This window comes from Carassius gibelio, chromosome A5 (assembly GCF_023724105.1).
Source record: "Carassius gibelio isolate Cgi1373 ecotype wild population from Czech Republic chromosome A5, carGib1.2-hapl.c, whole genome shotgun sequence".
Taxonomy (NCBI): Eukaryota; Metazoa; Chordata; class Actinopteri; order Cypriniformes; family Cyprinidae; genus Carassius; species Carassius gibelio.
Genome location: NC_068375.1, coordinates 30,547,959 through 30,562,873, shown reverse-complemented (window position 1 = coordinate 30,562,873; position 14,915 = coordinate 30,547,959). Strand labels below are relative to the sequence as shown.

Genomic DNA, 14,915 nt, shown 5'->3' with positions numbered 1-14,915 from the left:
TGTTTACATTCATATGTGTGTGTCTATATAGCGTAATCCTCTCTTTCGCCGTTTTGCCAGTGACATCACCGCGATCGCGGACATGAGCGCATGACTGTGACATCACTCCAGTTGTTTCATGGAGAAGCCGGAAGTGCAGGAAAATTACAACAAACAGAGCGGGGGACCGTTACTGATCCACACGTAGAGCTTGGCAAAGTCAAAGCCGAAAATAATTGCCGTCTAATCGTCACACTTCCTCAAGGAGAACCAGCAGCCCAACCGGATTAACATTATGTCGAGCATGGAGAGTATCCTTGCGGATTGCAGTGGTCGGGCCGGGTCCAGATTCACTATGGGACCGTAATCACTTTCACTTAAGAGTCACTTATGGGTTTAACTGGGTGGTAGCAACATTTTAGTATATACCAATAGGTCGGATCACATTGTAGTCAACGCAAACTCGGGATTTCTTGTCTCGTCATTGGACGTAACGTTAGAGGTAGAGTCGATTTTAGTTTGTAGCGTAACAAAACTTATTTTAATTGTAAAATTAAACGAGGTGGCGAACTCCTCCTCCCTCTCTGTTTTTAATTTGGTCAGTTTATGAAATTACAAGTGATTATTTGTTAATAACACAAGGTTGTCAAAAACATCGTCAAACTCCACCAGGTACGACTGTGACGTAGCATTACGTAATGTCGCCGCCTATGTGTCATTTAGATGAATTCTCAGCCCAGCCTGTCAGACTAGTTTGTGCAGTATCTAAACAGTGTACATTTGTGCGTTTAATATTGTAATCTTTAGTTTTACATTGTTTAGGTGTCTATTGTGCATATTTTTATAAATACAAATCTATTGAAGGTATCACTATCAGATAATAACACAAACATTTTGGTTCTGTTTAAAATCTTTCCTTGACTTTTTACTTAAGAGAATTTGTTTAACCTCAAGTTTGCAGCCAAAGAACTTCAGCGGAGCTCCAAGAAATGCGACAAAGAAGAGAAAGCAGAGAAGGCCAAGGTCAAGAAGGTAAACAATCACGAACAAAAACAAAACATACCAATTGAACGGCATTTAGACAACCCATTAATTTTGAAAAAGTACCTTAGGCTGTAGCATCTTTACCGAAAAGATTTCAGCGCTGCTATGAGTTTAAAGCTTTGCATAGTAAGAAAGTACTTATACGTTATATTTGTGAAAAAGTTGAAAATAAACAAACTTTCAAGAATCTAAAAGTCAAAATATCTAGCCAAAACCACTCTATATGGCTCTGGCCAAAACGTACTTGAAAGATCACATTCTCATTAATGTTACAAACTTTTTAAAGCAGTCTGATCACCAATTCTGTTCGCCTTTTAAGTTCATCCATTTTCTGCGGTATGTAAAATGTATTGCTTCAAATCTTGTATCTGTGTTACTTAGGCAATCCAAAAGGGCAATATGGAGGTTGCCCGGATACATGCGGAAAATGCCATCCGCCAGAAGAACCAATCGGTGAACTTCCTTAGAATGAGTGCTAGAGTGGATGCGGTGGCTGCTCGAGTACAGACGGCAGTCACCATGAACAAGGTACACAAACTGCTTTTTCCTTTTAAACAAGATATACCCAAGTATTTATCCATTAGATTTAACAGTTAACTTTAGATTTTTAATTCTCCAGGTCACCAAATCTATGGCTGGGGTGGTAAAGGGCATGGATGCAACCCTGAAGAGCATGAACCTTGAGAAGGTGAAAGGACGACTTTGTTCTTGAAGTGTTCTCAGAAAAAACAATTGGGGTGAACTGATTTGTTTAGATTTTATTGGCAGTATTAATTCTCTGTGTTCTGATTGGTCAGATTTCAGCTCTAATGGATAAGTTTGAGCGGCAGTTTGAAACTCTGGACGTACAGACGGCTCAGATGGAAGACACAATGAGCAGCACCACAACACTCACTACACCACAGGTGATAGAAGCACTCGATTACTACGCTGACATAGTTGTTTTGCCTTTTGTGACACTGTGCTGTGTTTTAGGGTCAAGTCGATGCTCTGATGATGGAAATGGCAGATGAGGCCGGGTAAGAACATTTCCAAATGCTGAGATTTTTATTATTATTGTTATTAGATTTTTTTTAAGGAAATACTGTAATATACACTAACATTAAAAAGTTTTTGTTGATGTTTTTGAAAAGTATTTTATTTTCACCAAGACTGTATTTATTTGATCAGAAATACAGTGATTTTTTTTTTTTATATTATTAGAATATATAATTATTGTTTCCTGTTTTTATACCAAAAAAAAAATGTATTGCTGAGATGTCAAAGCTAGATTTTCAGCTGCTATTACTCCAGTCTTCAGTCACACAATCCTTCAGAAATCATTCTAATATTCTGATCATGTGTAAATGTTTTTTTTTTTTTACATTTAATTTTAAATTAAACTTTGTGTCTTTAGGCTGGACCTCAATATGGAGCTTCCTCAAGGTCAGACAGGATCGGTGGGAACCAGCGTAGCATCTGCGGAACAGGTATTATAACACACACATACTTGAATATAGAAATACCAACAAACTCAAGTCAGATATGTGCTATTAATTGTTTTATATTTGTCACTGTAGGATGAGCTCTCTCAGAGGCTGGCCAAACTCAGAGACCAGGTTTAAGGAAAACCAGGTGTGTGCATGTGTGTGTGAAAGAGAGAGATTGTGTAAGTGCGAGTTTGTACAAATCATATCCCCTGTTTACTGGCCCCTGGAAATATTTTCCTCATTGTTTATTAGGTTTAATTCTCTGTTTATGCAGTTGAGGATGGGTGTGCAGCTTTTATTATCCACAATAACATGATTCTAATTGGAAAAAACTCAAATTAGACAATTTCAAATGTTACATGGTAACGCTGCTCTCATCAGGTTGGTTCTGGGGTCCTGCTCTAATCTCAGTCACTAATTGTTGAATTAAAGATTATTATACATTTCTTTGTAATAGTACACTTTCTGTTTGTGTTCATGTTTTAAATACCTGCTTGTCTTTCAAATACATGTTATGCCAGTGGAGCTACATTAACCTACATTAGTGCTGATATCAGACAAATGTTGAGAAAAATTGTGATATCTGTTTCTTCCTGCTGCACACATGGTTTGCCTCTGCTTTATATATAAAAGGCATGTGATCAAGATGATGATTTGAATAAATTGTTATCATTTTGTCCAAAGTAGCAAAATCTCCAGTTTATCAGATTATTTATGTTTTAACACAGAGCATTCTGTTCATTTATTCTATTTTGGTTTATCAAAAATACAAAAGAAAAAAAAGCTTTTGGCAATGTACAGCTCTATGACCTTGAGCTATGGAAATGCGCTATATAAATAAATCTACTTCTTCTCTCAGCTGGTTCTAATGAGAACGTATATATGTTTGTGTTTATATAAATAAACATTTTGCAAATCCTTTTTTGACTGTAACTTATTTATTGGGAAAATCTGATTTTCAATAGAAAACAATGTGTTATTCTGATCCTTTGACATTATGACACTGAATTTAAGATTTTATGCAACAGGATTTGGTTTTGATTGGTCCATTGCTCTCTTCTTAACCTTCGGTCGCACACATCCACCATGTCTGTAGTTTTTTTTTGCTATTTTTAGCCGTGTTTGTAGTTCTCAACCAGCTCATTCGTCAAAGCATAATAGTTTGTGGGTAATACTAGCCATCAGTGTGCACGGATCCACATTTCAAAAATCGACCTGAAATAGTTGGTTATCTGAGGACTTTTGGCAAACTCTTTTCAACATACTATGCTTTGGGACACACTTATTTTAATCTCACATACTATTTAGGATGGATTTTACGGACATTGGGATGCAGGGAAAGTCTTGAGTCCAAGGAGAAATTAGCTGCTCAGAACCCAAAACCAAAAATATTCATGTATTTTCCCACAATTTAAGACAATTTTTATGTCCGTGTAAATGTTGCTGTTTGTCTTGTGGTAACAGAGATATAATGGAATATATGTATTAATATGTGCAATTCCAGGATAATTTATTTAATCTTACATCTAATTAATCTAATTCAATTAGATTGATCTTTGTATTTGCGTAGATGCAAACTCCTCACCTTTCTGTGAAAATTCACCTTTTTGAGATCAAAATAGGTTACGTACAAGATTCGTGTAGATCCGATGAGAAAGTGTTTTGGGTCTTTTTATAGTACCAACCCAAAGTCTCTATTTGCAACATGTTTTGCAGCGTTGAATTGTAGCCAATCACAATCACACATCTAACCCCCGCTATCCTGTTTCTTCGGTTGTTGAGGCGTCACATGAGATGGTCGCTTGGGGTGATGCATTTGAGCCGGGGCTCATAGAGAGTGAGATGATTTTTTTAAACCTTCCTCTCACTCTCTCCCACGTGTAAGTGCTTGAAAAGTTCTTTGTGGAGCCCGTTGTCTTTGTCAACGATGATTTGCGGTCTACCCCGAAAGCTCATAATGAAATGTCTTTTCAGTTGTGAACCATATGACAAAAGACATACTGTCCACAGTGGCCTTAGATTCAGAGGATTTATTGGTTGAAGTGTGCAGTTTTCTCCCTCTGAGTGGACAGGAGAAACCCACCTCTCTGTCTTACAGCAAACGACGGCAATGCTGGCCATAGAAGAGACTCTTAGGGCTACCAAGCACACGGCTCTAGCCGTGGGCAGGTCAGCGGCAGGTTTGGTGTCACTTGAGCACCACCTTTGGCTCACCTTTACTGACATTAAGGAAAAAGGACAGAACCTTTCTTTTAGATGCCACCATTTCTAACGATCGTCTGTTCTGGGATTCATTCACGACTGTCGTGGAAAAGTTCCAGCCAGCGAAACAGCAGTTTGCTGTGTTTCGTCAGCTCATCCCATGCAGGGTTAGGGAAGTTGAGAGTCAACCACCTATGGTTCGTATGGTGCTGATGGTGGGAGCATCCCCTGTAGTTCAGTTGGGACTGATCCATATGCGGCAATTTTAGTGGTGGATCAAGAGTCAAAATATCTCACCTCTTTGTCATCCGCTCCATAGGATTATGATGGTGCGAGACAGGCTTTCAGGCTCTCAGCCCGTGGATGAGACCTGATTTCCTTCAGAAAATAATTCTGGCTAAACGCATTCTGTTGTCGCAAGACGGACGCATCCCTTATGGGTTAGGTGGCGGTCCATCAAGGAGGCCCAGTTTGTGAAGTCTGGACAGAGGTTTATCGTGGTTGACATATAAATAGTTTGGAGCTGCTGGGAGTCTTTCTGACACTTTCAGACGGTTCTTACCCCAACTTCTGGTTTATCACGTTCTAGTCAGGACAGACAGCACTGTGGCTGAGGCTGTGGTTTCGTACCTGAACCATCAGGGAGGACTACATCCTCACCCCCTGTGCAGGTTGGTGAGGTGTATTCTTCTTTGGGCTCAGACCAAGTTCCTGTCAATCAAAGCAGTCGATGTCCTAGGTTGCCTGAGTTCAGGAGCAGACTTGCTCTCGAGACAAAGTCTGGAGGCTGGGGAGTGGAGACGAATAGCCCACAAATGGCCCAAGATCTTTATGGAATGGCCCATAATCTTAATGTTTTTGCCCCGATCCAGTTGCTCCCAATTGTTCTGCTGTGAGTACGGTCCGATAGAGTGGATAGTTTGCTGTTGCTGGCCCTGTTCTGGCCCACTCAGACGTGTTTCTCGGACCTGGTCAACCTGCTAACCTGCCCTCCCTGGGAGGTTCCCCACAGGGAAAATCTGCTGATTGCTCTGGGCATGATTTGGCATCCTCAGCCGGATTTATGTAGGCTATGGGTGTGACCCCTGAGAGGAGTGCGTTAATGTGTTCTGTTCTCTCGTCTGAGATTATGGACATTATTATTAATTCTAGGGCTCCCTCCACGAGACACATGTACGCCCATAGGGTTCATTTCTCTATAGGCCCTAAGTCTGAGCCAGAGGGTGTTTAGCTGGCATGGAAAAATTCTGTTACAGAAGTGCAAGGCAAAATTCAAAGACTTGCCACAATACAAAGACTATTTGGGTTTCATTCGAAACGACAAACTTGCAAAGTGTTTTCTTTTTACAGGTAAGCTAAACTTTAAGTTAAAACTATTCCTAATATGTTGGACCTTTGATTAAAAGTGTTTCACTTTCACCCTCAGTTTTCTTGAGCATTAGGAGCTGAGTTTGTAATGTTTGAGTTGGAGAGACTTGACACGCAACAGAGGCATTTGCAAAGGTTGTTTAAAGGTGACACTAGCAGCGCAGAAACTTCCTACCCTACATTTAATTGACAGTGACAAAGAAAATATAAGTTTGCTAATATTTACAAAATGACACTGGTCAGTAAAAACACAGGAGATATCTTCTTTAAACTTTTGTAATTTAAATAAAGTTTAAATAAATGTTTTTTGAGGACCAAATCACCATATTAAAATTATTTCTGATGGACCACGATGTGACACTGAAGACTGGAATATGACAGCTGAAAGTTCAGTTTTGCCATCACAGGAATAAATAACATTAAAAAATATATAATTACAGAAAACAGTTTTTACATTTTAATAATATTACACAATAATACGTGTTTTTTTTGTGGATGAAATAAATGGTTGGTCAATATACTGACTTTTTCAAAAACATAAAAAAATTACTCACTTTTAGTGTCATCATAACTTTAACTATTGGAAACATAAAGTAATGAAAACATGCTTTTATTTGCACTTAAATGCTACTTATTAATGTGACCATCTCTTATTTTTCTCCTCCCATTTTCTTCTGCTGTGCCTCTGCATACCCAGCCTTTCTATCATATCCGCTTGCTCTCTCTACCTCTTTTGCTGGAGTGACTTCCACACTAGAGAGATGGACTGATTGATCATGATATAATTTTATTTACACAGAGTACATAGATAAAGAACTGTACATTTCTATAGTATGAAAATCAGAAACATATATTTTGTGTCTCTTGCTGAGTATAAGGATGTCATATGGACCAACATTCCGGAGTTTTTTGTGATACTAAAGAAGAGGAGCAGTTGAAGGTGAGTCAGGGAATTTGTTAGCCATACATCTCTCATCTCTCATACACATTTTTATAAACAGATTCTTTTATATTGACTATATAAAAAAATTCAATGATTTATAATGTTATAAAATGTTTATATTGTATATTGTATTTATAATATTTTATATTAAAATATTAATACTTTATATTTTTCCAAAATTCTTATATTTATAGCAAATGTTTTTTTCTTAAACACAATAATATATGAATCGTGTCTCTAACCACTTCTTTTAAGCTCTTACTGTTAATTACAGTAAAAAAAAAAAATACTTTAAATATATATATACATTCTCAAAATGTGTGTGTGTGTGTCTGAAGAACTTGTGTTAGCAACCATGATTTCTCATGAGACATTAGTTCTGTGTGTTTGTCCTCTGGGAAGAGTTGTGTGTCACTCTGTGTCTGTGTTTGTTTAATTATGAGACATTGTTAACATTCATCTAGACATAGGACAATCAATCCATCCAACCGTTTAAACATCCATCCACCAGTCCCTAAAGCCGTTCCATAATGAAACATGAGATCGTTCCTCAGCCCGGTTTTGAAGCAGTAGTTATTAAATCTCTCCCTGCTCTGTCTATATCTTACGGTAAGCTGAGGTGATTGTCATAGTGACCACATTCCCAGGTGAGAAGTGTTTGCTGGTAACTCCCCTGACCTGCTGTCCCTCTTTACCTCACCACTAATTCTAACATTTGTGCTCTTGCGAATTCTGAAGAGTCTTCGGCGTAGCAGCACATGAAGTGAGGAGATCGCAGTAATGCCTTTGGGGATCAAATTTGGCCTGACGGGGGGTGTTCACAAAAGTTGCTTTATTCCAAATAAATCTCCCTTTGGAGCCACACTATTTTTTTTTTTAAACTACATAAATTTTGGCTTGTTTAGTATTATTATAGATTTAATATATGTATATAAGAGTTCTAATCTATGGTATGCAAGTAAAGGTGTTTGTGTTGTATGTACAGTATGACTGGCCAGTCGGCTGCTGCGGGATCTCCTTGCTCTCATCATCTCTCTGTGCAAACTCAAGAGGATGAGCAGGACAGAGCAGAGAGTGTGTTAAGCAGGTCAGTGACTGCGTGTGTGTGTGTGTGTGTCTGTTGTCTTGTTTTTTTTCATTGCTGCAATGACCATGTAAAACCACTGAGGTGACCAACCTTGGTGTCCACATGAAGGAAGTGTCATACTGGAACAAATGATATTAGAATGATTGTATGAAATAACATTTTAAAACATTAAAAAATGGTTGTTTTAAATTGTAATAATATCTCACAATATTACTGTTGTTACCGTATTTTTAAACTAAGAGACTTATTTGAAAAACATGAAAAATCTTATTGACCACAAGCTTTTTTCATTTGTAGAGTACATTAACACTGTTGTTTTGCTGACTTTGTATAATAATTTAAATATTAAATATAAAAATGTAGCCACACACACTGTCAATATAGCTTATATCATATTTAGCACAAAATATTTGATTGGAGTTCACCACATGATATATATTTTTTTTTATATATATATGATGATGTGTACGTGATTCCTTAATATATTGCAAATAAACTGTAAACACATTTGTCGCTCATGTGTTCTGTCTCCATCCTTTTGTTACTCTCTCAGGTCTCATTCTGTGTGTGATGACACCTCATCTGAGCTGCAGCGAGTAGCTGCCCTTGAACCTCAGGATGCGCCGTCCAGAAACGACTTTACAGGAAGAAGAGCCCTGTTCAGGTTCAGGATCTATACAAACATGCGCGCATACATATTCGCACATGTGCCACAGCAAGTCTGAATAAGAGCTTTCTCTCGTGTTGCCAGGTTGGTGAGTCTGGTGGTGATTCTGAGAGACTGGGCACACAGGAGTCTTATAGAGGAGGAGGAGAGACCTGATTCCTTCCTGGATAGATTCCGGGGACCCGAAGTACGAGCTCCACCCAGTCGAAGTAGCAACAACCAACCGGATGCCAATGGAAATACTAAGGGAAACACAAAGTAATATTAGAACTGTGACACACATACACTTTATGAAATTGTCTTTCAAAAATCAAATGTCAAATGGACATAAAATCAACTAATGTACATATAGGCATAATAAATCCGTCAATTATGTAACAAATGTGTGTTGTTTCACAGGAAGCAATGGGAGACATTTATAGTTTCTCCCTCTGATGATATTTACTACTACTGGCTGTTGTTCATTGCCGCTGCTGTGCTTTATAATTGGGTACTGCTTGTGGCAAGGTGCGACTTTTCAACTAGTCTTTCTCCTTTTCATATTCATCATTACCCTTTGTTAATTTGCACCTAATAAACCATTAAGAGAGCACAGTCCCCTGTGTTGGCATGTTTGTTTTCTGGCGTGACTAATTGCTACAGCGATGCGAGGCTCTTTCGTTATGCCTGTCAGTTTTAAACAAACAGAACAGCCCTCTGAGACCCCTGCTTGACTGACTGTTCAGATGTGTGTATGTTCTGCTTATCTATGTTCAGTAGTTATGGTTCTCATGTTCTTTCTCTTTTTTTCCTGTGTGTAGAGCCTGTTTTGATCAAATGCAGACTGAGAATCTTATTGTCTGGCTGGTGTTTGACTATTTGTGTGATGCTGTCTACATACTGGATTCATGTGTGCGGCTAAGGACAGGTATGTATATATATATATATACATATATATATATATATATATATATATATATATACATATATATATATATATATATATATATATATATATATATATATATATACATATATATATATATATATATATATATATATATATATATACATATATATATATATATACATATATATATATACATATATATATATATATATACATATATATATATATATATATATATATATATATACACATGTGTACACACATACTCAAAATTCCTGATTTATTCCACATATCATCCCAATAATTAGATTAATTTAGTCGCTTCACTCATTATTATGGAAACATGTTTAATATTGTCATTGCAAAATATTTTATTGCATTGCATTTGGCAGAAAACTTAATAATTTGCATTTATACATTTTACCATTTAATGCATTCACTGGGAATTGAACCCATAACATGTATAAAAAATAATGTTGCTGGGTTAATTCATGCTTATTTAAAGTTGGCATTAAATGAAGATTCATCCTAAGGACATTTTTGTTTATTATTGTACAGTAAACAAATCTTGCAGTGTTCAGGTTGAAAATTACAGGACAATTTATTGAACATTTTGTCAATTGTTTACACTGACTCTAACAACATTTGGTCATTTAGAATATTGTCAATTGTTTACACTGACTCTAACAACATTTGGTCATTTAGAATATTGTCAATTGTTTACACTGACTCTAACAACATTTGGTCATTTAGAATTTTGGAAGCAGAACAACATTCAGATATCTGTATTTTTTTGTGTTATTTAATGAATTGCCTTTTATAAAGCATTTTATGCCCTTCCAGGTTACCTGGAGCAAGGACTTCCTGTGAAGGACCTTGCAAAACTCAGAGACAGCTACATTCACACTTTTCAGTTCAAACTGGATGTTATCTCCATCCTCCCCACGGACCTGGTGTACATTATCATGGGCATCAACACACCACAGCTGCGCTTCAACCGCCTCCTGCGCTTCTCTCGTATGTTTGAGTTCTTTAATCGCACAGAGACAAGAACCAACTACCCAAACATCTTCCGCATCTGGAACTTGGTTCTCTACATTCTGGTTATTATCCACTGGAACGCCTGCATCTACTATGCCATCTCGAAGTCTATAGGTTTTGGTTCAGATCAGTGGGTTTATCCCAACATCTCATCCACTGAGGAAGGAGCTCTGAGGCGGAGCTACATATACTGCTTCTACTGGTCCACATTGACACTCACCACCATCGGTGAGATGCCACCACCAGTACGTGATGAGGAATATGTGTTTGTGGTGTTTGATTTTCTTGTTGGAGTCCTGATTTTTGCCACCATTGTGGGTAATGTGGGTTCCATGATTTCCAATATGAACGCCACAAGAGCAGAGTTCCAAGCACGGATTGATGCTATTAAACATTACATGCATTTCCGCAAAGTCAGTCGCCATCTTGAGACACGTGTCATCAAATGGTTCGACTACCTGTGGACGAATCAGAAAGCAGTGGATGAACAGGAAGTCTTAAAGAATCTTCCTGACAAGCTACGTGCAGAAATTGCTATCAATGTTCATTTATCAACTCTGAAGAAAGTTCGCATCTTTCAAGATTGTGAGGCCGGGCTGTTAGTAGAACTGGTTTTAAAACTGCGTCCCCAAGTGTACAGTCCTGGCGACTACATCTGCCGGAAAGGAGACATTGGAAAAGAGATGTACATCATTAAAGAGGGCCAATTAGCAGTTGTTGCTGATGATGGAGTGACGCAGTTTGCATTGCTAACAGCTGGGGGTTGCTTTGGCGAGATTAGCATTCTTAACATTCAGGGTAGTAAAATGGGAAACCGTCGGACAGCTAACATTCGCAGCATTGGCTACTCTGACCTCTTCTGCCTTTCAAAGGATGACCTTATGGAGGCCGTAACTGAATACCCAGATGCACAGAAGGTTCTGGAAGAGCGTGGAAGGGAGATTCTGAAGAAGCAGGGGCTTCTGGATGAAAGCATCGCACAGGGAGGGTTGCTCGTCATTGATACTGATGAGAAGGTTGAACGTCTGGAGAGCTCACTGGATGTTCTACAAGCACGATTTGCCCGGTTACTTGGTGAGTTTACAGCAACTCAAAGCAGACTGAAACAGAGAATCACAGCACTTGAGAGACAACTGTGTCATACAGGCCTTGGGCTTGTTTCAGATCAAGAGATGGACTTTGAGAGTAAAGGTAACACACCTCGAGCCAACTCGACTACATAGATGTGTGCATCTGCATCATGAAGATTGTATGCCTCTATTTCACAAGATTATTAAGTGTTTAGTTGAACACAAATTCTAATTTACAGACATTTGCTTCTTCAAACGTGTTCCAACAGCCTCTAGCTTTTAGAATGATTTTAGACTTGGTTTTTCCAAGTATTGTTTTTAATGGATTTAAAAAAAAAAGGAAGATACCATTTAGTTTTCTTAAATGAAAATGAGGCTGTGAGGGATACTGTAGTCCTTCAATATATACCATCAGTGTTGTTATTGTTAACTAAAACTATAAAAAAATATTTTCATTAATTGAAACGAAGCTGGAAAAAAAATTGTCCATCCATTCTCCAAACTTTTATATGTAGTTTATTAAATATGACAAACTTAAACTTTATTACATCCTTTTTTGTATATTTATTGTATGTTTTATTTGAAAAGTTTCAAATTGTTTTTTTTTCTCCCAAAATTGTCTGTTATTTATAACTGTTATCTTTTGTGAAAAATTTAATATGGCGTCCACTGTGAAAGGTCCATATACCCTAGACAAATTCTGTTGACAAGACAAAATATGTATTGACAAACTGTCCTTGTAACATGTTGGGTTCACAGAAACTTTCATTCGCTTTTTGCATGTACACATATATAAAGAAAAACAACAAAATGTATGTTCTTTTTAATTACTGTGATGAGAATATAAAACCTATTTGCAGCTTGCACATCACTGTGCTCAAATAAAGCAGTTGTGGCTTTAAAAGGGATGCAGCTAAGGCTGGAAAGTAACAATAAATTAAATTTGCTACCTATTAGATTGTGTTTTATTCATGTATACACCTACCCCAACCCTAAACTTAAAGTCTCCATGAAATCAAAATTTACAGTATTTATTTTGTTAGTGCACATTGCTAGTCTTATGTGTGCAATTAATCCGTGCAAGTTAATCCCCTGTTTGTCTTGGTAACCAAAATCTGAAAGTTTGCTTTCCTATGGAATGGTATTCCTTCACTGATGACATCAGTTTGACGGCTTGGGCAGAATATGCTTAACCACGCCCCTCCAACCCCAGCATCCACAAGTCCACTAGTGTCTGCTATGGTATGCGTAACATAAAGATCACCATCGGAGAGTGGGCGCGAAGGTTCTGAGCGGACATCCTCCCATTTTTTTGTGTACGCACGTAAAGGCACCAACTGCACATGCATAGGCTGTGTGAAGAAGCTCGTTGCTACTTGAACCTGTCTATTCCATTTTTTGGGGTCAACAGCTTATAAAAACGTAGTTCTGGCTTCTTGTTTTTTTAACTTGTTTACTGTACACCTTGTCACATAGCAGCTTTTATGCATTGCACTTTTTTGTTGCAAGTCAGAAATGTCAAGGAGGCAGCTTCCTGCAATAGAAAGTCAATGGAGAACATTGGATTGCCCGCGCCCCGGTGGGTGTGGTTTTCAGATTATGACATGTGTCTGCTTCAAGCAGCGCTGTGCCGACTGATCAGTGGTTGACATCAAAGTACCGCGAGAGAGATTCAAAAGCATAAGGCCCTTTCCAAATGGCACCCTTAACCCTTCCGGTCATCCTCTGAGTCTGCACTTTCGTGTCATAATCCCGCTTTGACCATCGGGAAGAAGTCTGCTGCAAAGCTAGCCCCAATGGGGCTCGGCAGAAGAGTGAATCGAGGGCGCGTAATGGCCACAAAGGGGCCACTTACGAGCACCTTTCTGAATACTAAAATGAAAAATGGGACACCCTATGGTCTGTAAGACCATAAGTGCACATGAAGTGTTCCATTTGGGACAGGGCCTAAGGAGACGTCTGCTGTCTAATCGCTCTTGCGGTACTTTGATGTCATACCTAACCCAGGTAGCCAAAACAGTTTGGCTCGATAATGGCCCAGATCCTGCAGGCCTGAAGATCCGGCAGGCCTGGCTGTGGTTGCCAGACTCAGCGTGGACATGGGAGGAATGACGCCACAGAATTGGCTCAAATACACTGCCCCAAGTCTGGCTGCTAAAACTATCACAATCACACAGACGAGAAATGAAACACTTAGCCAATACTGGCCCAAGTCTAGTTACTGAAACTGGGCCAAAACCACTGGCATTGCGCTGATTGCACTGGCTACCTGGGAAAGTTTGTTTGAGATGAGCAAAATCTGCACAGAACAGATCACTACAAGATGCATGTCGGTTAAAAACAGGGGGGCAGTGTTTCATATTTTACTGAAGCATCCCTGGGCGCCGCCATTGGCTAGCGGACCCCCAACTGCTGTTAGCATTCCATTGACTCCCATTCATTTTGGCGTCACTTTGACAGCGAATAACTTTACATCTGAGGCATTTAAAGACTCCATTTGTCCATTCATTATTTCTAAAGAAACACAAAAATATATAAAAGGCCCTATTACCTTGTATCTTATGTTGTGGCCCCGTAGAAGCAGTTTTTGTAAAAATAGGCTAACGATTGCGTCATAACCTGCAACTCTCTGTCACACAGTAGAGAAATTACTGTATGGACAGGAGGAGAAGCTCGCAGGCAATCTTTTACTGTCTATGAAGCTATCGGGGGAACGTGGAGGCATGAAGTCGAGGGAGAAGCCCATAGAGAGTCCATAGAAGCAATGGGACAAAATTGTTCAACAAAGTCTTCAAGATTCAGTGGGTGATTCAGATTTCTCTTGGCACAGCGATTAGAAGACTTACAATTGTCAGACAGGTTACTCACGTGACATCTACCAGGAAGTGCGTGCTTCTAATTGACTTCACTTGTCTCCGTTGAATCCAATGGGGTCGCTGTCTCCATTTCTTTTACTGTCTATGGTTAAAAATGTGTTGGAGGGCAGTCCGGCTTTCTCTGATGTCACGCTGATGTATAACTGAAATCTCTCTCAACAGCGGGTCAGCTGTGCAGTCGAGCGCAGTTGCTCTCCCCCAGCTGCGCTGACCAAAAGCACGATAGGAACGACTTGCTGAAGACACAGCTTAATGATCATATCAAACAACCATGATGTTG

General features: G+C 38.8%; 2 protein-coding genes across 2 annotated transcripts; both read left to right on the top strand.

Annotated features, from left to right (window-relative positions):
• The first annotated feature begins 12 nt into the window (after nt 1-12).
• LOC128011806 (charged multivesicular body protein 1b) lies at nt 13-3,413 on the top strand. The gene is made up of 8 exons (XM_052594527.1): nt 13-290; nt 914-1,011; nt 1,405-1,551; nt 1,643-1,711; nt 1,821-1,928; nt 1,999-2,042; nt 2,420-2,492; nt 2,583-3,413. The coding sequence occupies exons 1-8, from the start codon at nt 275-277 to the stop codon at nt 2,625-2,627; spliced, it is 600 nt and encodes a 199-aa protein (XP_052450487.1). The 5' UTR covers nt 13-274; the 3' UTR covers nt 2,628-3,413.
• A 4,569-nt stretch (nt 3,414-7,982) lies between these two features.
• LOC128011828 (cyclic nucleotide-gated cation channel-like) lies at nt 7,983-13,199 on the top strand. The gene is made up of 6 exons (XM_052594567.1): nt 7,983-8,092; nt 8,646-8,756; nt 8,844-9,017; nt 9,159-9,266; nt 9,560-9,666; nt 10,492-13,199. Exons 1-6 carry the CDS (start codon nt 7,983-7,985, stop codon nt 11,910-11,912), a joined length of 2,031 nt encoding a protein of 676 aa, XP_052450527.1. The 3' UTR covers nt 11,913-13,199.
• The last annotated feature ends 1,716 nt before the right edge of the window (nt 13,200-14,915 follow it).

Bases quoted from the DNA above. Each gene is read 5' to 3' on its own strand.
- LOC128011806 (XM_052594527.1), top strand. The intron at 1,929-1,998 runs GTGATAGAAGCA...GCTGTGTTTTAG, and splicing joins CAACACTCACTACACCACAG to GGTCAAGTCGATGCTCTGAT. The intron at 2,043-2,419 runs GTAAGAACATTT...TTGTGTCTTTAG, and splicing joins GAAATGGCAGATGAGGCCGG to GCTGGACCTCAATATGGAGC.
- LOC128011828 (XM_052594567.1), top strand. From the start codon at position 7,983: ATGTACAGTATGACTGGCCAGTCGGCTGCTGCGGGATCTCCTTGCTCT. The intron at 9,018-9,158 runs GTAATATTAGAA...GTTGTTTCACAG, and splicing joins AATACTAAGGGAAACACAAA to GAAGCAATGGGAGACATTTA. The intron at 9,267-9,559 runs GTGCGACTTTTC...TCCTGTGTGTAG, and splicing joins TGGGTACTGCTTGTGGCAAG to AGCCTGTTTTGATCAAATGC.